The sequence below is a fragment of the Artemia sp. Qi Xiang Cuo genome, chromosome 19 (assembly GCF_049724085.1).
Source record: "Artemia sp. Qi Xiang Cuo chromosome 19, ASM4972408v1, whole genome shotgun sequence".
NCBI classification, from domain to species: domain Eukaryota; kingdom Metazoa; phylum Arthropoda; class Branchiopoda; order Anostraca; family Artemiidae; genus Artemia; species Artemia sp. Qi Xiang Cuo.
The window spans coordinates 15729433-15754021 of record NC_142812.1 but is presented as its reverse complement, the minus strand read 5'-3'; the positions used below and the strand labels follow the sequence as shown (position 1 = coordinate 15754021).

Genomic DNA, 24589 nt, shown 5'->3' with positions numbered 1-24589 from the left:
CTAGCCCTTTCAATTTCCAATCGAATGAGCCATTTTCGAAGTTTCTCCAATGAGCCTTCTCCGACGTTTATGCGATCACCCTTCCTATATAATCCTTATATGCCCCCAGTTTACAACCCATGCCCTTAGGGTTGTTGGGTGGTTGTCATCTCAAAGACATAATTTCCGGAACTTTCAATTACGTTGAACATAATGGCTATCTAAGAAATGGTGGGCGTGGGAGGGGAGCTAGTTGCCCTCCAATCACTTTTGACTGTTAAAAAGGGCACTAGCCCTTTCAATTTCCAATCGAATGAGCCCTTCTGCCTCTCAGTTGCTGATAACTGTCCTTGCCTGTTTAATGAAAATCCTCCTCCTCTTTACTATCTCATATCTATATGAGGCTGGATTTTCAGCAATGGTATACATTAAAGCTAAGTACAGAAATAAATCGGATATATCAAACTCACTGGGATTAAGCGTAACTAAAGTTGAAGTTGATGCTGAAACTGTAATGAAGAAAATCGTAAACAAATACATCTTTCCCATTGGAATAACTTTGAAAAAAAAAAAAAAAAAAAAAAAAAAAAAAAAAAAAAAAAACTAGCGGGTGTAGTTACGTAAGCTATAAAAAATTATTTAAGTCGTGTTTCTTATTTTAACAGTCTTTCATTCATAATGGTAACACTGGTGGGCTGTGACCCATAGTTTGTGAACCATTTCTTCTGGAATTCTTCTGGAAAACATCTAATAAATCCTCCTCCGTCTTCTGGAGCCCCCATGTTTCAAATATTCTAATCTTGGTTCGCACACTTGTATTCTTATCCTTCAAAACTTTCTTCAACTGTAAAAAAAACAACATTGCCTTGGCTATTCTATTTTGGATATCTTCACTATATTCATAATTTTACTAATAACAATACCTAGGTAAGTGAAGCTGTCTACTTGATCGATCTTCTCAATACCCAACAAATTCTGTTCACCTTCACTTATTCTCAGTCAAAGCGAGTAAGTCTCCTTAACATTAATTTTCAAGTTTATTCTTGTGCCCTGAAATCTCAAAACCTCCAAAAAATCATTCATTTTGCTAACATTGTCATCTAGGACGCTCAAATCATAAGCACAATCCAAGTCTAGGAGAGTTGTATATTCCCATTTGATGCCATGCTCTCCCATAGTCTTTTTCGTGTCCCTTAGGACAAGGCCATCAAAATGATCCGTATAAATGGGGATAGAAGGCAACCCTGCTTAACTCCTGATTCAATATGAAACCAGCTACTAACCTCATCTCCTACCTTAACCGCTGCAATGTTATTATCGTACAAAGTACTGACCTATTTAATGTATTCACCCGGTATGCCATACACAGAGAGGACCTTCGCTAAAGCTCTTCTATCGGCTAAATGAAACGCTTGCTCATAATCTATAAAACTGATAACCAAAGGGGTTTGATGACTCAGACACTTCTCAATTATCAATTTAAAAGTGAAAATTTGTTCGACGCCTTCTCTTTCCTACCTATAACAACACTGTTCGCTCCTTAAAACTTTGTCTACAGCATCTCTAAGTCAAAAAGTATGATCATACTAAGTAATTTGTATCCTACACAAACCAAGCTAATGCCTATATAATTAGCAAACTGACTCTTGTCATCTTTCTTATGGTGGGGTCTAATTCAAGTTCTCCTAATATCACTAAGTACTTCCCCCCTTTTCAAAAAAAAATACATAATCCACTGAAAAAAAATTTCATCAGACATGTGCTTTATTATTTTTTTTTATACTTTTACTACTTTCTATATTTCCCCCTAGCAAAATAAATCTTCTTTCCCTTCAAACTGTCACAAACTGTTTCACACCTTTCTATATAACTTTCTGCAGCTTTTCCACGGTCTAAAATGTTCTGCCCATCTTTCTTTGACTCTTTCATTATCATTAAATGTGGCCCCGTTCCAACTGGGACAAGTCCAGATTGACAATTCCCACTCAGTTTTTTAAAATTCGAGTATAATGTTTTATTATTATGCTGTCTAGCTGCACCTTCTAGATGTTCAGCAATTTTATCCATTACTTCCACTTCACACCTCCTTAATTCACATTTTAATGAGATCTCTGCTTGTCTTACTTTCCTTACTTCTTCCTCTTATTCTTATATGGTCTATCACTCAAATAATTAAAGCAAAAACCTCTCAGTTTTGCAACTAAGCTTAAAACGTTGTCACTAAGATTTCTAGTTGCGTTTCTAACTTTCCTCTCCAGACTTTCACCATGCCGTCGTAGGCCAACACTGCTGCGCACGCTCCTCCTCTGCCTGAATCTCGTCGAAGCTTCACTGTTAAGCCCTCCTATGAAGTTCTAATTTCTTTTAAATCTTTCTTTATGACCTCTTTCCACCTTACTCGGGGACGACATTCTTTTCGTCTGAACCTAGATGGATGGCCAGGAAGCACAATATGTAATATGCTGTCCTTCATGCGTAAAACGTGACCGAGCCACGTTATCCTTTCTTTCTTTATAGCTCTAGAAACTGGGATCGGTCCACATTTTTGTACAGCATATTGTTTAATATACGGTCAGCCAAATGGGTACCTAAAATTACCATTTGACGATTACTCGGGGAAACATACAAATCTTCCTCAGCTCTTCAAAGCGTCCAGTTTTCAGGATAATACTACACTCGAGTCATTACCTTGGCTTCCTAATTTTCTCAACAGTGAAAAACAACACCCTGCGCCTCGACTATCTTACTTTTTAAATCTCCACTGAATCCACCATCTATATTAAAAAGCCTTTTTTCGAAATAAAGGTTCGACTAACCTTTACCTCTTCCTTAATCGAAAACAACCATTTACAAATACTTATGGTGGAATTTTGTGTTCCCAACAGGTGTTGAATACCACCTCATAGACACCAGCTCAAAATTGGTCGTTGTTTTGAGCAAGGTCAATTGCAAAGTGAAAAACAAAAATATAAACAATATTTGTTTTAATTTTTTGTTTTAGTATAAACACAGTTTGTTTTAATTTTGATGTGTTAGTAACTCTACTGATGATGATGACCGACTGTGTCATCGAAATATTTAGAGTATTTGTTTATATTTTTGTTTCACTGTCTAATAAAAGGACCTATCCCTATTTGGAATTCTTATTGATTTCGTCATAGAAAAGGCAGTGTGGTCATGGAAAATAATAGTAACGTCGTATATATGGGGATGACAGACCGACTTTAGAATCAGCAACATTTCATTTGCTATTAGAAGAATAAAATGATAAATTTAGAACCTATAAATTCAGCATTATTTCATTTTTAATTAGAAGAATGTTCAACGCAGTATTGCAGAATTCAAAAACAGTTAGTGAACTTTTTAAGTCAATGGACCGGTAACCTGCTTTGACCTACTATTTTGAAGAAAATTGTACCACCTTTATTCAACGCAGTATTACAAAATTTAAGAACAGGTAGTGAACTTTTTTGGTCAATGGACCGGTAACTTGCTTTGAACCTGAAGTGATTATTTTGTTTAGAATAAATACAGTTCGTTTTAATTTTGATGTGTTAGTAACTCTACTGATGATGATGACCGACTGTGTCATCGAAATATTTAGAGTATTTGTTTATATTTTTGTTTCACTGTCTAATAAAAGGACCTATCCCTATTTGGAACTCTTATTGATTTAGGTCCGTATGATGTTGTCTGAGTTCTTCCAGTGGCAGCGCAACGGATTAAACCGCGTCTGGAAACTACATTGTTCAAGTCTGTCCGTTGCAAGGCCTTCTCCCTCAAGAAGTGGCGATCTGTGAGGCAAATTTAGCAAAATTTTGCTTTGTTCTCTGTCTACAAAACAGAGCTTTGTTCTGGGATGAGTTCTTAAAAGTTATAGCAAAACTTATGCTCGATGCTGTAGTTGTAAGGAACTAAAATTGGATTCCCATGATTCTGTCTAAGTATTTCCAATGAAAGCAGTAAATGAAGGTGCCTTTTGAAACTATTGGGCCTGTGGTTTAAACCTACTTGTTGCAAGCCTTCTTCCTAAAGAAATAGTGACTCTTTTGGTATATATAGACAAGAAACTGACACTGATTTGGACTGTTGGCCTCTAGCGGAGTTGTGGTGGGATGAGTTCCATTAGTAATACTTGCAATCATTGCTGTATATGTAAGAAAATAAAACTGGATTTGTAGGATACTCTGATTATTTGCACTGATAGTGCAGTGGATAAGGTTGTACTTTGGAAATCTTGGGTCTGTGGTTCAAACGTGCATAGTGCAAGGCCTTTATCCACAAGAAGTGGAAACTTGAGGTTAATATGAGTAAAGAATTGACATGACAATACGGTGCTATGTTGACCTTAGACGGCTTGTGCTACGATCAGTTGTTAGTAATAATAGTATTATTCATACTTCTTTTTCTTTCTTGTTACATGTATGGTAACGATGTTGCTCCTTCCGAGGGGACTTCAACCTCAGGGGTGTCTGTTAGATTTTGAAAAATATCTTTTTTTTTATATTCTCATTAAAAAATTACAAAAATCTGAAATGCAAGCCAACTAGGCTTTTAAAACTATTTTTTGTGAATAATCATCTTTAAAATTGAAAAAAAAAGATTTCCTTCCTCCCCCTCACATTTTCGTGAATTTGTGTCTATTCAATCCGAATCTATTTAAATAAATGTTTGTTTTCAGGCCTGGCAATTACGCTTCAGTCACCTTTTCGGCTATGGAGCAAAATACTATTCTTATCTCATGTCGAGGGCTGTTGCATCTTGGATATGGCAAGATTTGTTTCGTGAGAATCCACTATCAAGAGATTCTGGTGAAAAATATAGGCGAGGTTTATTAGCTCATGGAGGAGGAATGCCCCCTCCAGAAATTCTTGCTAAGTTTTTAAAGCAGGATGTCTCAGCGAGTAATCTTGCCCATTCCTTAATTAATGAAATTGAGAATAGAAGAATGGAAGTTAGCAACATATCAAGATAGTTCTTTTTTGTTTTTATAGTGTATATTTAATTTAAATAAAATTTGTTTTAATTTTGTTAATGTGTAATTCAGGAATCTGTTTCCTGAGGATTTCAGTTTCGGTGGCGGATTTTTTTTTTTTTTTTTTTTTTTTTTTTTTTTTTAGGGATTCTAAACAGAATAAAAATATTTAGGGATCCTGCAAACAAAGGGCAAGCAATTATAGTCGTTATTTTGCTTGAACCTCAAAATTTTAATGTTGTTTTATGCTCGAAAATTTTCTATTTTATTATATATGTATATTTACTCTTTTTACGTATTTTTCACAACAATAATACAATAATGTCAAATCAGTCACGGATTGAGACAAATAAATTGAAGTGACAGTCGATAGGGAGTTCTCTACTGGAGGGTGTAAGGTAGGCTCCAATTGTGACAATATGACTTTCATTGAGAACCCTATAATGACACTGTCATTTAGACTCTCGAATCGTCAATCTTGCCGCCAAGTAAGATTGTCAAATTGGATACTCCACTTACAGACACATACGCGGGGAATAGGGGAGGGATTAAACCAGTCCACAAATTAGAGGGAGCAAAGAATGAAGCTCTGAATATGATAGGGCGGTGGAATCTCTCCTGCTGTGTGGCTCACAAATTGTCTGTTAAATTAGATAATCAGAAAGTCTCCAAAAAAATTAAATTTTGCCAACTATGAAAATAAGGTTCAAAAATTTATTCAAAGATTGTTAGACTTTAATAAATTTGATTATTTTAGGTGATGCAGAAAGATAAATGAAAAATAATTTGGGATTAGCCAGTAATTTAGAGGAAGGACTGAAGAGTAACGAGTTTTTTTTTGGAATGATTGTAATTTTTATAAAATTTACGAATATTTTTGCTTCAGGATTATGCAATCATGTAGTTTTATTATGTATGAAATACTTATACAAGTATTTCTCGGTATACGGTTTCACCCTCTAACACCTTTTACCTTATATTTGTTATTATTTGTAGCACACTCTCAGAAGCGGCGCATTTGGTTTGCTACCGACTGATTTGGTTTATTGGGTTGGAAATCCATTTTTACGACTCCTAAATGGGTTGTTAGGCATACCCTAAAACTACCCAGGAGAAGGCTGTTTCAGCTAAGCCTGCTTCACTTACAGACACGTACACAGGGGCGGGGGGGATTAAACCTGTGTTCAAAACAGAGGGAGCCAAGAATGAAGCTCTGAACATGATAGGGATGAGGCAGAGCCTCCTCTGCCGTGTGGCTCACAAGTTTTTTTCCTGGCTGTCACTTTTCTGGTGAGTACGCTTGATAACGGGTACAATTTTCCACGGTTATTTAAAATCAATCCCTTATTATTTAGGTGTAATCGCTTACATAAGCGATACATGTAGGAAGATGGAATATAACTGACATTTCTACAGTTTAAATAAGTAATTTGGACTTATCAATAGAAAGAATGGTCTCAACGAAAATTTTAACTTCGAATTCCAAACATTTTGCCAAAATATGACAGCTAGGATGATTGAAATTATATACTATAACGACAATTTCAATACATGCAATGTTTGGAGCTAAGGGTCCACTTTGGGCTTTTTTTTTCATTAACAATCTAAATCATAAGTTACTTTAATCTATTGAATTATTAATAGATATTTAACCTTTTAGATAAAATTTTATTTACCTATATATCCTAGTAACCTGATATCAGAAGACTTTCAGAAAATCGAATTATCTCAAAAGCTTAGATAATTCCGGAGACCAAGTTTAAGAAAATCGCCATTTTGTTCTCTCGTTATATTTAATTTTCAGCAATCCTTAATCTTCCATAATATTATTATTGAACGATTTTTTTTTTTACTTTTTGACATGAAGATTAGGAGTTGACAATACTAATGTTTTGGTTGATCCTCGACAATCAAAATAAAAATTTAGAACCGATAAAAAGGTAATCTACTCCTACTACTACTCGCACTAACAACTCACTGCACCACTAAGCCGCCTGAGACACAGCTACGTACGCTCTTCCTCCACCCCAATCAACAAAAACCTAATCAACAGAAAAGCCCTTTTGTTCCAGAAGAAATTCATAGTTCGCTCATCTATAAGCTTTCCGATTACTAATACTACTAACAACTCACTGCAGCACCAAGCCGCCTGAGACACAGCTACGTGCGCTCTTCCTTCACCCCAGTCAAAAAATATTGATCAACAAAACCTAATCAACAGAAAAGCCATTTTGTTCCAGAAGAACTTCATAGTTCGCTCATCTATCAGCTTTTCGATTACTAATACTACTAACGACTCACTGCAGCACCAAGCCGCCTGAGACACAGCTACGTTCGCTCTTCCTTCACCCCAATCAACAAAAATTGATCAACAGAAAAGTCCTTTTATTCCAGAAGAACTTCATAGTTCGCTCATCTATCAGCTTTTCGATTACTAATACTACTAACAACTCACTGCAGCACCAAGCCGCCTGAGACACAGCTACGTACGCTCTTCCTCCACCCAAATCAACAAAATCTAATCAACAGAAAAGCCATTTTTTTTCAAAAAAACTTCACAGTTCGCTCATCTATCAGCTTTTCGATTACTACTACTACTAACAACTCACTGCAGCACCAAGCCGCCTGAGACACAGCTACGTACGCTCTTCCTCCACCCCAATCAACAAAAATTGATCGACAAAACCTAATCAACAGAAAAGCCATTTTGTTCCAGAAGAACTTCATAGTTCGCTCATCTATCAGCTTTTCAATTACTAATACTACTAACAACTCACTGCAGCACCAAGCCGCCTGAGACACAGCTACGTGCGCTCTTCCTTCACCCCAATCAACAAAACCTAATCAACAGAAAAGCCATTTTGTTTCAGAAGAACTTCACAGTTCGCTGATCAATCAACTTTTCGATTACTACTACTACTAGCAACTCGCTGCAGGATGAAGCTGTCATAGACAAAAACAGCTCCGCACGCTTTTCCTCCATCCAAATCTGTTCCAAGCTTCCCTCTTTACACCCTTCCAAGAAGTTCCAATTTCATTTAAATCCTTTCGTATGACCTCTTCGCACCCCATTCTGGGGCAACCTCTTTTCCTTCTGGCTCTAAATGGATGGCCGAAAAGGAAAATCTGTGTTTGGGCAAAAAATAACTTGCAAACATAAAAATTAGTAATTTTTTTTAGATACTTCAAGCAAAAAGGGGGAAACTAAAGAAACAATTAAATTATGGAACTACCAATTTTTTAGTTCATTTACGAGCTTTTCTTCGACAACAAAATTCAACAATTCAGATTACTGACGAAAAGACCATAATGCTGAAAAACGCAATCAAATATGGATAAAAGCAACTTTTGCAAATATAAAAATAAAGAATTTTTATTTAGATATTCCAAGCATAAAAGAAGTGACACTGAAAATAAAACCCAAATAAATAAGTGAACTACCAATTTCTTAATTCATTTAAAAGCTTTTCTTCGACAACAAAATTTAAGAATGCACATGACCGACAATATGCCTATCAAATATGCAAAAAATTTTTTTTGCAATATCAATTTTTTTTAATTTAGATACTCCATGCAAAAAAGTGAAACTAAAAACAAATATACAAATAAAATAGTGGACTACCAAGTTTTTAATTCATTTAAAAGCTTTTCGAGATCAGGATTACCACCTAAGCGCTTTATTTCACATCGCGCAGAGTCATCAAGGTCCATCATAGTTTTTCTAGTATATTCAAGCGACCCGAACTTCTCCAGCAAATTGACACAGTACAGTTTTACTTCTGTATGGGTCGTTCGCTGTATCAGAATATCTAAAAAAGAATTGAGTTTAAATAAATAAAATGTTTAAAATAAAACGACTTTAAAATAAAACTGAGAGTAAGAAGCAAAGATTTTCGGATGTTGTCAAATTAAAAAAAACTGTTATGATTCCAATATGGGTCCTGCAGAAAAGCGGTACTAGGCCTATTCCTCCCGGAAAATTTCTACTACAGTAAATTACCTCCCCCGCCCCGACATCGGAAAATTCCCAATACGTTCAAAATTGAGCAGCCATAGGGATAGTATGACAAATAAAAATAATAGCAGGAGGGTCGCGGGGGGAATACCTTGGACCTCAGAATATGTGTTTACTAAAGTACTTTTTTAGGGGGGGGGGTAGTGTATGGTTTTGGAAATCTTAGTTGCTTTTCCTTGGTGCGCAGCAGGGTGGGGTTATGGCATCTGGCATTTTTATATGCGATATTTATAACAGGGCTGCTTGTTGAAAGTTATTAGGGACGAAGAGAAATGTGCTGACAAATATAGCCCCTACTGGGAAAAATATTGTGAAAAAGTTTCTTTTAGAATCTTATTCTATAAAAAGGATACACGAAACCATGCAAATTATCTTATTCTACAAAAAGGATACACGACACCATGAAAATTATCTTACTCGACAAACATTTTTATCAAGATCATAAATGACACAGCTCTTTGAGTCATTTTTACCTCTTCACTAGTAAGTTAATTTTAGTCCCATTGCCAGGTTCTCAGTTTTTAAAATTAGCTTTAATTGACTACCTTTTTCCACGTTGCCAGACAACGCGTATTGCATCTTTTTTTAACCAAAATTCATAGCGGTGTAATTACAATTTATTGCATTTTGTTCATTTTTTTAACTGGGTGTAGATGTTGTAGAATTATCTTTTTCATCAAAATGAACCATGCATGTGATGCAAAACCAGTCATTGTTGGGTGATTAAAATTGGAAATATTCCATCATGGTTAGGTCATCTCAATGAACAAAAACACTTCTTTAATTTTCTATAGAAAAACGGCAGCTGATAAAAATGCATCACACAAAAGTTCATCACAGTTCAAATTCAACCATCCCAACATTCACTGATACAATAGCACATATACACTATTCACATATACTTAAGTAAAAATGAGCACTATATCAAAACAGATTCAGGACGCATAGTTAAAAATTCGTAATATTTTCAAATTATATATTTTTTATATTATTTATCTAAATTTTTTATTATTCAATTTATATTTAAATTAGTTATATTAGCACCTATTTTATATTATATTAGTAATTATATTACACTGGCGTTTTTTTTTTTTTTTTTTTTTTTTTTTTTTTTTTTTTTTTTTTTGTTAAATTTATTTTTCAATGTTCAGTCCTTTAACAAAAAAAAATATATATATATCCTCCAGGTGAATTTCTGATAGTTACAAAAAAAATTATAGTTGGAATAATAGAAAAGGAAGAAAAGAGAAAATAATAAGAAAAGATATAATGAAAAGAAATAAGAAAGAGAAAAGAAATAATAGAAAAGGATACAAGAAGAAAAGGACGTAGTGGTTGTAGTTTTGGTTAAAAGTCAATTAGCGTTTCATATACATTCCACTTCATACACATTTCATATTCATTCCGTTTCAGCGGAATGCTCGTTTCATTCCACTACAGCGTAACTCAAATAAGCCAAAAGTATCTTTGTTTTTAATGTTTTTCGTAAAAATTTCCGGTAATCTTGTTTAAAAATTTGAAACTGTCAGAAACTTAAAACCCGAATTTTAAAAATTTGGGTTTTAAGTAAAATTTATTGTTTCTTTTGACAACGGTATTTTATGACGAAAGGCATTCTGTTAGTCCACAAAATTTAATCCCTCCTCAGCAACTTTATTGGAACCATCAACCAACTAGTCCTTTTATAATCATATCCTATTTTTTGTAAGTATAATTCAGCAGCTATAACCAAATAAGACTAACTTTTATAAAAATAGTTTATTTGCAAGAATTAAAAAAAAAAAAGAATGTTTTCGGACAAGCCATATGGAACAAATATATCTACCCACAAAGCATAAGTTTCCAAGAGGGGGGGGCATCCACTTCAAAAGTACCTTGTCATGAATCTCCTTTAAACATGCATACCTTCAGCCCAACGGTCCGCAAAGCGCAGGTTCCGATCTCCTGATTCTCTACCTTTGGCCAACTGTGATATGCATGATTGGAGACAATTATAATTTATTAAAAAAAAATAACAATCCTTATAACGTCACACATGTACAAAGGGAGGTGGATTAATATCTTCTGAGATTTGCTCAAAGGATTCAACTGAATATTGAAAATTTGTGGCCTTAAATGCACATTTTCCTTTCCCCCTTCCCCACAAAAAAAAATACTTAACACATGTAGTATAACATATTCAGACAAATTAATGTTAGAAGTACGTCTTTGTAAGTTTACAAAATTTTACTTTTTTAATTACTTTTTTCTATTCAGTTTAAATTAGTACATATAATATCGTTGCATTAGATTTATATATAATAACAACAATTTAGTTATGCATTGAAGTAATCCTAATTGTCATCACTTTGAACAATAATTTGAAACATTATGATGAGAAAATACACCAATGGCATACACGAAAAAATCAACAAAAATAACCAGTTCCTCCTATTATTGTATTTGTGTTTTTTCGTTTCTTTTTATGTACGTGTTAATGTGTTTAATGTAGGAATTTTTCTCGTTTTTTCCCCCTTCTTCCCGTTAATAAAGACTTCTTAACAAAAATATTCAGAATAAAATATTCGGCTTCCGAAAATGTTCGTAAGCCAAAATATTCGGTATTCTGCTATTTTGAACAAAAAATATAATTTAGTTTTTTTCTTTCTTTCAAAATTCAAAGTATTAATCAAAGTTTTACCCGTTTTCGGTATTCCAATTTCGTTTTAATTATACCCTTGTTAAGTAAAGCAAATTAAAAAAAGGTGAGTAATCCCCTCAGAAGGCGGTCAAAAGCGAGTAACATAAAATTATCAAACAAACGAATAACAAGACCACATTGATAGTGAATGTAAATAAAGAGAACACATACTGATTACTTGATTATCATCTGGTTGCGTTCGAATTGCATGAATAATTGGAAAACTAAATTTCCCTTCCGTCAAATCTTCACAAAAGGACTTGTTTTCTGCATACTAGAAAAGTAAACTGATTATTTTTTTTTTCCAATCGGAACTAAAACTGGAAAACTGAATTTCCCTTCCGTCAGATCTTCACAAAAGGACCTATTTTCTGCATACTAGAAAAGTAAATTGATTATTTTTTTTCAAACTGAACTAAAACTGGAAAACTGAATTTCCCTTCCGTCAGATCTTCACAAAAGGACCTGTTTTCTGCATACTAGAAAAGTAAATTGATTATTTTTTTTCAAACTGAACTAAAACTGGAAAACTGAATTTCCCTTCCGTCAGCTCTTCATAAAAGGACTTGTTTTCTGCATACTATAAAAGTAAATTGATTTTTTTTTCTTCCAAACTGAACTAAAACTGGAAAACTGAATTCCAATTTGTACTATTATTTTATTCATCATTATAAATTGAAATCATCATCGATATCGATTTCTTTCAAATCGATGCATGTTTATTAGTGGCGTGCCTGAGCTAGCATTCGGTTTGTAAAACATAATTCATTCTTTAGTAAAATATTCTATTGGCTGGAATCTCCTATGGGTTCTACTAGCCTTATATATTTTTTTGTTGCCAATTTTATATTTTCTTGCAAAAAGTTGGGTTAAAAAAATAGGTTCTAATCCCTTTGCATATTTTGTTTTTTGTTAATTTCAAGTTTTTTGATGTTTCGCTAATTTAATGGTTCTGATAAGTGACATTTGTACGATTGATTTTCAATTTGACGGTTGAATGTTTCTGCAGGTAAGGGTTCTAATAGGTTTGGATAGTTTGTTTTTTCTAATGTTATATCTTCTTCAATAAACTTTGTATGAAGTTGTTATGGATTTGGGTTCTTAATTTCTTCAGATGTATTGATTCTCGTTAATTGCGTGTTTTTTGATATTTCTGTTCATTTCATGTCATCGACATTATTTTTATATATGATTTTGTAATTTGATGATTAATTTTCACTGTAGGTATGGACTCTAAGAGCCTTAAGTAATTTGTTTTTACTAATTTAATGTTTTATTTAAGAAAGAAACAGTTTAAGCAAAGTTGTTACTGAAAGCGGTTAACTAGAAAAAAAATACTCTCTTTTTCTTGAGGAAATATGCCAGTCATGGCCAAAACAATCGACGTTTTACGAACTTTATTCTTTTCGATACATACAATGTCATCTATGTTCATCACGTTATCTAGGATAAACCTTCTAATTTCTGGACCAAGATGGCAGTGGTAGCAAGTTGCCTGAGCACATTATCTCAGTAGTAAAAGCCCAAGAAGAATAAAATTAGTGCCACTGCCTTACAGAACTAACCGGTCTAGTAATTCATTCTTGCCGGTTTACTAGTGCCTTTAATATAATATAAAGTATTTAATATAATGTTTAATATAATGCCAGATTTAAATCTGGCATTTAAAAGCTAAAAGTTTCGAAACTGGCTCATTTAGAAGATGAGCTTATTTCGAAAAGAATTCCGTGTGGAGCTTCTTGGGCCAAATATTTTTTTTTTAGTATGAATAAATGGATTGATTGATTGATTCCACACATTTCGGATTTTACATCCAACATACAACATTTTCGGATTTTACATCCAGAACGCGTATCGTTTTCGGGTTTTATTTCCTCAATCGTCTTGGCAACATAATTCCGGTATCATTGTAGTTTAGAAGCTCTTCAGAAGGGAACACTATAACAAAAGAGTAGTACCAATCGATTCTACAATCAACACTCTTTGAAAAGACAATTGTCGCTAACATGACAATTGCCCCTCCCCTCCTAATGCTGAGAGATATAGCCCCAAACATCCAATGTTTTCCATTGCCTGAATTATCGCGAATATATTCATTAACGGGCACTTTATTCTAAACCTGACCATCACGTCATCTTGAAATATTGCGAACAGTTGAAAAAATATATTATTTTAAAACGTGCACAAAAAATGGAAGGAAACATGAAAATCTGGTTAATAAAAACTATAAAGTTATAAAGTAAAAATTATAAAGTAAGAATTTAACTATTCTAGTGTTTTCGTGTGATTTTGTATATACCCAAGGGCGTAAAAATCTGGCCGCAAAGAAAAACGATTACAAAAATAAATAATACAAAGTGACAGATTCTGTTCATTTTTTTTAGAGCAGAATCTACCCACTTTCAGTGGCTAGTTTTTGTAGCCACTGAAAGTGGTCACTGTTTCAGTGGTCACTACTTTCAGTTGATCAGATTTTGAATGACTGGCACTCTTTTAAAGCCACACTTTTGCAAAAAATCCTTTAAAATTGATGTCGAGACCCTAACGACATTGTTTGTTTTCGAGTAATCAACTAAATGACAGCAAAGAAACGGTGTCGGCAAAAAAACAAAAAAAGGTTAAAAAAAGACAATGTCAATCTTAAGCATGGCCTGTGAATAATTTTAGAATTGAAGCATGAGCAGTTAAATCAACGCAAAAATTACTAAGAAAAATATCCTGCCCCCCCCCCCTCAACTCGATTAGGTGCATTGAAAACAGAGTTCTACAGGAAACCTACAAAGAGTAGCAGAAGTGCATAAATAGTGTTTTGATGTAGTAATCACAACAGAAAACAAGTTACGTAAGTATTGTAAAGTTAAGTACTTGTAAAACAATTTACAAGTTACGTAAACAAGATACGAGTTACGTAAGTATTTTAACGCATTAACTTGCGAAAAGTAAATTTGAACGACGCGTACTTTTATATTAACTACAGAATACATCTATATGAAACAGCGTATATTTTTTTCAGGGGGACTTTGCATATTTCATTCTGTGGAACCTTAGTTAAATTTATTTCTGACACCCTAAAATGATGTTGTCTCGCAATCTATACTTTTATAAGTTGTCTATGTCTTTTCTTTAGGTATATTTTCGGTATTTACTTTATCGCACTTGTGGTCAACAAGAACTACACTTGTTTCCGGTCTGCGAGATCTCAGGTTGATGAGGTCCAACTTATATCAGTGTAAACTTCTGATAAAGATAATGCTACAGTATAATGCAAAAGTACCGAGAATCCGGGTTTTTTGGTCTAGTTAGTAAGTTTTATGATTTATTCTAGATAGTGAGTTTTATTCTAAGAAATGGAGTTTTTGATTTGCTGATGTGCAATTCAACGGACCTTGGAAGTGATTATATATTGAATATCTGAAGGGTTTAGAGTTAGTTCTTGTCTTGTCTTGATGCAGTCAAGCTCTTGTATTGTATTTGTTTTGTACAATAAAACACATATTTTATAGTGAAAGAGGCTCTTCTACCTCCTCCACGAGAACCTATAACTGAATGATTCGGCTACGTTACCAAAACGCTTATCAAAGTAAACCCTTTATCAGCAGAAAGAAAGGTTTACAAAGTGGTGGCAGCGGCTTTCCGTGGGGGAGGATTTGTCAGCAGTGCTAGCAGTGAACTTACAGCTTGTGATTTGTGGACTGTACCTGAGCTTTATCTTCACCAGCTACAATTGGGCTTGAAATTTGGTGAGTTTCACATCTTACCTTTGCACCTGTGCCTGTACCCCCTACACTGCCTGTGAAGTTATTTCAACTTTTGTGCTAAATGCGTCTGCTGTATTCAAGCAATTTCTACCGTCGCTAGCGCCATAATTTTGCACCTGTTTTTCATCTTCACTGCCGAAAAGCTAAGCCTGCTTACTTTTGTTGGATAAGTCGCCAAGAGACATTTCTGCCATCGGCAATGCCCGTTTCCAACAAAAGCCATCAGGCTTAAGTGACTTTGTTTCTGAAGCGAGGAATTTATTCTTCAATCTACACCTTAGTATTTGCTATTGTCACCTTTGCTGTTTGTTGCTGTCGCCGTTCTCCATTCTGCCGTTTACCGTTACCATAAACTAAATGCCTACATCAGTAAACTGTGACCTGAGTAAATTACTGGAAATCAAAGAAAAGTGAATCGGTAAGTCTCGCATTCAGTTCGCACCGCGAATATAGGAGCCTTGCTAGGAGTGATATTCATTGTTTAAAGTTTGAATTTATTGTTTAAAGTTTGAATTAACTACCAGATTTTAACCGTTTTCTGATCGTTGTTTGCTTGCATAAAATGAGTGAAATACCTATTCTAGACCCTACTGATAGTGGGTATAATAAAGCAATTGCTCTCTTATTTTTGAGGGAAGTTAAAAGTAAAGGCATTAATGTCCCGGAAAATTTTGACTCTGAAAGTGAAGATTATGAACCTGGTCTAGTTGTAAAAATTTTAATGGAAGTTGGAAACCTTTTGGCAAAACAAAAAACCAATAATGAGGGAGGGACTTCTGGGCAGGATGCAATAAATGGATTATTGAGAGATGAGGGTCATGTTGGCAGTGAATGTCGGGTGTAATTGGACCTATTATGGAACCCTTAGCAAATATTCCAGTTTTAGATAATCCAAAGTTTATTCAGCCATTTTTCAGCCAATTGAAAAGGGTGAAAGCGTTGATCAATTGGTCTGATAGTCAAATGATCAATGCAATTCCGTTGAGGGTCAGAGGACCGTTGTTGAATTTTTTTGAGGACAGGGATTTTATGAATATTGTAAGTCTAGAGGAATTAGAAAGAGAATTGGCCGAGGCGTATTTGCCGGGAAAAACCGCTGGAAAAAAATTTAAGGAATTAGCTGAGCTCAAGCAGTCAGCTAATGAAACTGTATATCAGTTTTATATGAGAGTTGAGACTGCAGCGAAAGCTTACGGGTTTGAATTTGGAACTCCAGCTGTTTTTCCCGAAGGGATAGCTTTGGGATAGCTTTGCATTGTTTTGTTGAGGGCTCAAGGGTGAATATAAAGAGGTATCTATTAGAGCAAGAGGAGGAGTATAGCATTTGAAAGAAGCGTATAAGGTTGCAAAACGCTATGAATCCATAAAAAATGCAGTTTTAAAAGAGAAACAGGGATTTTTATCGGCTGCCGTAGGGTTGGGCATGAGAATGACAGGGCAAAATGAGGAACTCCGTCGAGGCTGGCACGACGTAAAACGAGGTCAGGGAATAAGAGGTAGGTCATTTGGTAGGAGATACAGAGTTAAAGGAAGAGGTCAGGATAGAAGCTATAGTGTAGATAGTGGAAACGAAAGATTTGGTTACATGTCCAGGGAAGTGGTAGTAATATTCCCGCTACCAGAGAGTGCTACATATTTCATAGTACAAGTCATCTAAAGACAGATTGCCCAAATATTATCTGCAATAACTGTAAGAAAAGAGGTTATGTGGCTAAGTTTTGTTCAAAACAATCAAGGGAAGTGGAGTATAGAGTTAGAGCCTACTGTTTTGTATGTGGGAGTAAAGAACACAATGCCTATGATTGTCCTAGCCGACATAAGGATCAGGACAGGTCTCAGGGAGCAGGCTCTACAGGTATGAATCAGGGAAACTAGAAAGCCAGATAGTAAAAGAGGAGTTGGTATCTGGTGTATTTGAAAATTCTCCTCAGTGTGAATATTTTTGTTACATGGGTTTAAGTGACGCTAATTATCCTATTATGAAGAAAGTAATTTTGACTGATTTGAAATAGATTATCTCGGATTAGAATTACCAGAGTTAGCTCGGTTTCAGAGAAGAGACCCTGAGCTAAAGAGAGTCATTAAGTATCTTGAGTCAAAGAATTGGGGTTATAATTCTTTGAATGGCATTCACGTTGGGATACGTGGTGCTGGACTTGTGAAGGGGCGGACGTAAGTCGACCGACGGACCAGCTTCCAGGTTATAAGGAGGAACCTAGAAGGAGTGTAGTTCAGGGGATCCTGGATCAGGAAGGCCTGGACTTGGCGCGGAATGGGGTAGGCGGTGGATCACCGAGCCACAGAAATCCTGCAGGTAGCACGCCTAGTGAGAGAGATGCAAATTTGGGTGACAAAGAGAATATTTCATATGTGAAGAGATGCAAATTTGCCGAGAGAGTAATGCGGATTTGGGCGACAAAGAGAATATTTCATGTGTGAAGAGAGATGACGTCATGTGTTCAAAGAGAGAGTGACTTACCATTGTGGTTGGTTCAAATTTTTGACAGTTTATTTAGGAGGGATAATGTTCTTTATGGCTATCCGGTAGGAGGCGTTGGCAATGAAAAAGGGTAACCTAGAACGTCTAGAAATATCTTACCGAGCGTCCCAGTAGATTCCACAATAAAGCTATCGTACGATCCTTTACTTATTGGTGGACATATGTCAGCTGAGAAGACATTAGAGCGAGTTAGTCGAATTTTTGTTTTTGATAAAATAAATTTGAAAGTCAGAGAATTTTATTAGAGTTGAAACGTTTGTCTGCGTAAAAACAAGCTTCATCGAACAGTAAAACCAACTTTAGGTCAAAATGAAGATCCGAGGTATCCCTTTCGAATCTTTTCATTTGATTCTGCAGGTCCAATGGGAGGTAAGTTTGGTGGGCCTACAGAAGAAGGGAATTCACATATTTTGGTAGATGTTGATCATTTTTCAAAGTTCTGTGTTTTAAAGGCTGTGCCGAGGATCACTGCTGAGACAATGTGTAAATTCCTTCCTTAGTCAGTTATATCTTATTTTGGTCTTTTTGAGGTATTAATCACGGATTCTCATCAGTCTTTCCGATCGAAGTTGATTTCTGAGTTGTGTCGTAAATTGAAAATAAACCACCATTTTTCCTCTAGTTATAACCCACAGTCTAATGGGTTATGTGAGAATCGTGTGAAAATGACAAAGTCTATTCTGAAAGCTTATTGTTAGGAGTACCCCAATTCGTGGGATAACTATTTACCCTTGGTACAGAACGTTTTGAACTCCACCGTTTCTTCAACAACTAAATATTCACCACATCAAATAGCGCTTGGTCGACAACCTCTTACCTTTTTAGACAACCTTCTTACCTTTTCAGCTTTCAGTACCTACTGTTGATTATTTCGATTCTTACGAAGATTACGAAGATCAACTTGGTGAGGAATTTGTTTGGAATTTACAGGATTTGTGACGAAGAAGTAAGAAAGGAAAAGAAGGCTCAGAGTTTACAATATAACAAGAAAGCTGTTGATTTACCAGTTTTGATGGAAGAAGACTTGGTGTATGTTCAAGATGGCGCACAGAATTCTCATGAAATCAAAGGCTTAAATTTGAAATTCCGAGGTCCATATATTATTTTGAAGGTTTTGAAGGATTCGTTGTTTCTAGTCCAAGAGTTGTCTGGGTCTTATTTAAGGAGACCTGTTAATGCGCGTTTGGTGAAACCGGTTAAGGATACAGAAACCTTCTTGCGTTTTAACCCGGTATTCAGACAAGAAATTGAGAAAATAAAGGACCATATGAAAATAAAAGGAAAATAAAGGACAATGAGAGTAAGGGAAAGGAGAAAAAGATCGTTGAGGCTAAGGTTACCCACAGCTATAGTTTACGGAAAAGACCAGGGCTTGTAACACTATTGGGACAATCTGAGTCCCAACTTGTATAGTATTTGTTTTGTACAATAAAACACATAGTTTATAGAGAAAGAGACTCTTCTACCTCCTCCACGAGAACCCATAACTGAATGATTCGGCTACGTTACCAAAACGCTTATCAAAGTAAACCCTTTATCAGCAGAAAGAAAGGTTTACATCAGCTTTCTTAATACAATTTAATCAACATTTAGATTTTAGAGATATAAGATTTTTGGCGCCTACGGCTCTGTTTTAGACGACTGATGTCTAGTAAATATTAGGCGCGTGCACATGATTTTTCTGGGGGGACGTCAGTAATAAGAAATTTATTTGACAATTTGAATAAGAAGCACCAGGAAATTTGGGGAAAATTCGAATTTCGGCAGCAGCGGAACCAGAGCCCCACTGCCTGTACATGCATGGTTAGGTATACGAACAAAAGAGAAGAAAAATTAATTTCAATTAAACTTACATCTGAAGAAAAACTTACTGTAAACGACTTGAGATTCTCATAATCATCACGAATTTGAAAATATAGACCAAGTATAGAAGACAACTTGGTGAAATCTTCCTTGTTATCACTGAACAGCTGCATCATACGCACAGCCATATTGAAAAGCCCGCCAGTTTCTAAAGAATAAAAGGGGTCACTTAAGCTAAAAAGAAAACCCTAGCTTGCGGTAGATGGAGGAATTTATCGTCAATTAATTTAAAAAAATAAAGTTTTTTTAATGAAAGTAAAAAACGATGTTAAAACTTAAAAACGAACAAAAATTACTAGCACTTTACTGAAAACACGAAGAGCTGGTACTTTACTGAAAATGCAAGACCGCCGCAGCAAAACAGGAATAGAAGTAGGAAAATCCTTAGTGGTGAGCAACAAAAAACAAACAATAATTCATAAAGCTCTCAGTAGTATTTCACTAGTAATGAAATCAATAAATTTTACGGCACGATTTTAACCCTAAAAAAACTCAAGAAAGGTTAGTTTTCAGGAAAGCGGTAGTTCTTCAGAATTCTACAAATATAATGTTATATCACAAGCCGGATGGTTTCAAATTTTTTCAAAAATATTTTTTTGAATTTTTTCAAACAATTTCTAGCATAAACCGGGAAGCAGTAATTTTTGTTTGTTTTTCAACTGCACTCTTACTTTCATCACCAAAAAAATTCAATGCGTTGTTTTAGCTTTTAAAAATATTGGCAGTAAACCTTGTAAAAGGATGTTTTTCCTACTTAGACAAATAAAAACAAAGAGTTCAACATAAGTTTTTGGTAAAATAGGACTTATAATACACGCTTAAGGTCCATCGAGACTAAAAAGAATTGCCCTATCTCGTCCGTTATAAACGTTTGTATTTTGTGTGGCCAAATTATTTAGAATTATGTTGGCAGCCTTGCAAAACTTGGATAAAAGATTTGAATAAAGGAGAGAAAACTAAAAGTCGACACCAAATTTCTAAGATATCTTAGAAAAACTATTTAATCTCTTTCAGTTTGGGTCTGACATAGAGATATTCAGTTTTGATGAGACTTGCATCATCAGGATTTGTGATTTTTTCTATTAATCGGAACAGAATTTTATAATTTAAGTTCAGGAAAGGTCAGTCCCTAAAAATATTTTAGCCTACCTAGTCGAAAAATACTTAAAAACAGTTCAAAGGAATTATCATTTGATCTTGCTCCTTTGGGAGCTACTGTGCTGCCACCCGCTTTGATTGACAGGTTAGCCGAGAAAAGCTAATTACATTTCAGTTTCGGCGGATAAATAAAACCCTGACATATTCAGGTTAGGCAAGCTAGGTTAGTTTCTAGCTGAATTAATTTATGCCTATGTATGCAATTACTCTATATTGTGTTTAAATAAATGTTTATATACGTTAAATATACGTTTCTTAGCGGCCCTTGTCATTGAAATTTGTCTATTTATACCCTGGATAAAACCCTGGAAGGGTTTTTCTCAAGCTTACCTTTCATTTTAGCTGTTTATGTATTCATAGTGTCCAAGCTAATCCCTCAGTCTATTTTTCAAACGTAATTAAAAATCAAAGAACAATTGTCATTCGTAAACCCAAAGAAAAAACCCGGTTTCGAATTTGATTTTCAACGAATGTCTCTAAGTTGTTTATGTATTTATAGTATCTAGATGATTCCCCGCCCCACAACCCAAAGAGAACACTTTTGAATTCGGCATTCAATGTTTTTTTTAGTTGTTTGTACATTTACAGTTTCTTGTTAATCCTCCCCTCCCTAGACGGTTACTCCTAGGAAGATTCTCCCTGCGTATAAAATTTCCCTCGTTTGATAAAATTACTAGTTAAATTAAAATTCCGTCTTTTGTACATTTTTTTTTCTTCTGTAAATGTGCAGTGCATTCGTACAGACAACCTGCTCAATTAAAAATGTCAACTTTTCTTCAAAAATGTCAAAAATGTCAAAATGTCAACTAATCAAACCACAAATCCGTGATTGATCTTTATAACGAAGTCTCCTGAAGAGGTCGCTAATTGAAGCTTTGTCCTTTGACCAATTTACCGACAAGACAGAAAGGTTGAGAATCGAGAAATAAGTTTCAAGTAGCGCATATCCTTAACTTCGCATCTCTCTCAAACTTTGCCTTAAGAAACTCCGGTATTTGTATTATCCTTGTCATCTTTGTGGTATTGAAAAAAAAATTATTATCAATGGGACTTTACGAAGAATTAAGATGTGTAGTTAATATAGTTTACGGATATTCGTGTTTTCATTATTGTTGCTTCTTTGACTTAAACATTTCAGGAGAAATGAATCGGCGCTTAAAAGAGAACAAAAATATTTCGTCTAAGATTCGAACTTGTGTCCAGGGTTGCCACCCCTAGTGATTTATCACTATTTCTAGTGATTTTTATGTTGCCTAGTGATTTTTTATCACTAGGCTTGGCAGAGCTGTTAGCATTGGACTATTAAGCCTAGCTATAAGTCTGCTTTATACTATTTGCTGTTTCGAATCAACCACTTATTACACTAGAACTTATACTAGAACACTAGAACTTATACAACCACTTATACTAGAAATTTAAGACAATAAGAGAACCTAGACCTCAGAGATTTTTATTACCAGATTTTTTTACCAGATTTATTACCAGAGATTTTTATTAATGCTGTTTTTTTATCTTCTTTTCAATTTTAAACCATCAAAACCACACTGAAATTATCAATAGATTTTTTTTTAGTCTGATTTTTTTTTTTTTATTCTTTTTTGCATTATGTTGCAATCTTTTTTACACATAAATAAAATAAATACGAAGGCCTCATTACGGCCTCATTATGGCCAAGGTCATATAGTCGAAACTCTAAGAGGGACAAGACAATACTCTAGAGTAGAACAATTTCTAGAACCACATATCTTAATCTAGAGACGTTTAAATTTTTTTCAAAATTTGCGCTACTAATATAAGTTTCTTTAAGTTTGAGGCAGGTTTCTTTAGAAGATGAAACTGCTTCTAGAATTCGATTATTTTTCGGCTTTATCTTGGGATTTTGTAAGTGAATTAAAAGTAAAAGAAATAGTGAGACAGGGTTGTCAGTTTCTGGCAATGGATTACACAAAGTAAAAACTTTAGGAAAGATGAAAATATTTCTCAAGACCAAATATGACACTCCGAAATCCCAAATAATTTTCAATAGCTAAACATTCTTGGTTTTTACATTTTAATATTTTTGCTGGGGGTCTTCTTGGGTATTTCTTAGACTGGGGATTTAGCTTAAATTCTCCCCTTTGTGCATGGGAGATACGCGACCAAGAAGAAATTAAAGAAGGCATTGATTACTCAGTCTTACTTCTAACTATAATCTCCTTGTATTCTTCTTCAGACGGACATAAAAAACTATCTCGCCAGTATATTTCCATGCCTTGGCCTCGATGAAGTTCTAGCATTTGCTCACAATATACTTGGGTCACCTGGAAATAAAAATAGACGATTTTTTTATCTACAAATACAATATTATAAATATATCTCATTAAACAAAAAGTAATTCTATATATATTTACCAGTAAATTTTTATCGAAAGCGGCAATATAATTTTTCTGTAAATTGGTATAGACTACTAAAATATTCCAATGTCAAAAAACAATTTAGACAGGCCACAGCTTCTGGAAAATTCCTTTCCCCCTCCCATATTAATTTTCATAGATGTTCTACTAACTGAAATTAGAGACCCCTAAAGGTTGAAAACCTTAAGCATTAGTACGAGGAGTTTTGAAAACACGCCTTTTGCTGACAAATCAGTTGATTCTGAGCTTTTAAATAAAAACGTTCCTGTTTTACAGCTGTGAATCTCTGATTCTGATTAATAATGCGCAATTTGGCAGGAAAATTATAATAATAATTTGTATACCAGGGCACCGCCCTTCGCTCAGTGATTATGGTCAGTTTAAGCATTAGTAAGATTAGTAAGCATTAGTAAGAGGATTTTCGAAAACACGACTTTTTGCTGACAAATCAGTTGATTCTGAGCATTTAAAGAAAAACGTTCCTGTTTGACAGCTGTGAGTCTCTGATTCTGATTAATACTACGCACTGTGGCAGGAACCGACCTTTGCTCAGATATTATTGTTAGTATAATAAGATTGTTTTTAATAAGATAATAAATAGGTCATGACTTTCCTTTATGGTCTTGATTAATTTTGGAAAAATATTTTTCATATGAGTATCGTCACAAAAACCATGACGTCTAATATCCTAATGGTATTACTTTCTGCAGCGATTAAAACAAAAAGTAATGAAAGTTGTTTTGCTTTTGCATAGGATTACTATGTATATATTACTTTTAAACTGACCGGATTCTCAACAACCAGACTTTGTTGCATGTAAAGCTCGAAAAAGCTTACGGTTGCAAATTTGTTTTATCCGCATGAGCTTAGTTAGATAGGAGTCACTGAAATTTTCGTTCCTTCAGTGTCTTTTCTTATTGCTTGATTTTGTTGAATAACATACATATTATTATATTTTACCTATTTTGAAAGAAAGAAAGAAACATTTATTTAAAAAAAAACATATCAACAAAAAATTATTACTTCCTCCCCTAAAAAGCAAAGCTTGTCCGTGGGGGAGGTAGAGAAAACAAGATCCTTAAAACAAAGAACACTTGGCCACCGATACCACTAATACCATCACACTAAACAATAAATACAAAATAATATCATATATTATACTTCCTCTGGGAACATCATATCAACAAAACCCCCACAATCAATAAATCAATCAATCAATCAATCAAAACTCATATTCAGCAAAAAGCAGTTCCTTAATGATTTTTCTA

General features: G+C 34.6%; 2 protein-coding genes across 2 annotated transcripts in view; one reads left to right on the top strand and one right to left on the bottom strand.

The window, feature by feature from the left end:
* Nucleotides 1-5004, top strand: part of LOC148940547 (mitochondrial intermediate peptidase) — a 122069-nt gene extending 117065 nt beyond the window's left edge. The window contains exon 9 of the mRNA XM_089105697.1: nucleotides 4661-5004. Coding sequence (XP_088961823.1) covers nucleotides 4661-4954 — 294 coding nt within the window. The 3' untranslated portion in view covers nucleotides 4955-5004. The remainder of the gene's footprint in view (nucleotides 1-4660) is intronic.
* A 3313-nt stretch (nucleotides 5005-8317) lies between these two features.
* qm (geranylgeranyl pyrophosphate synthase quemao) overlaps nucleotides 8318-24589 on the bottom strand; it is a 48025-nt gene continuing 31753 nt past the window's right edge. Inside the window, exons 4-7 of the mRNA XM_089105490.1 lie at nucleotides 23108-23228; nucleotides 19779-19918; nucleotides 11821-11923; nucleotides 8318-8763 (exon numbers count right to left, since the gene is read on the bottom strand). Coding sequence (XP_088961616.1) covers nucleotides 8573-8763; nucleotides 11821-11923; nucleotides 19779-19918; nucleotides 23108-23228 — 555 coding nt within the window. The 3' untranslated portion in view covers nucleotides 8318-8572. The remainder of the gene's footprint in view (nucleotides 8764-11820; nucleotides 11924-19778; nucleotides 19919-23107; nucleotides 23229-24589) is intronic.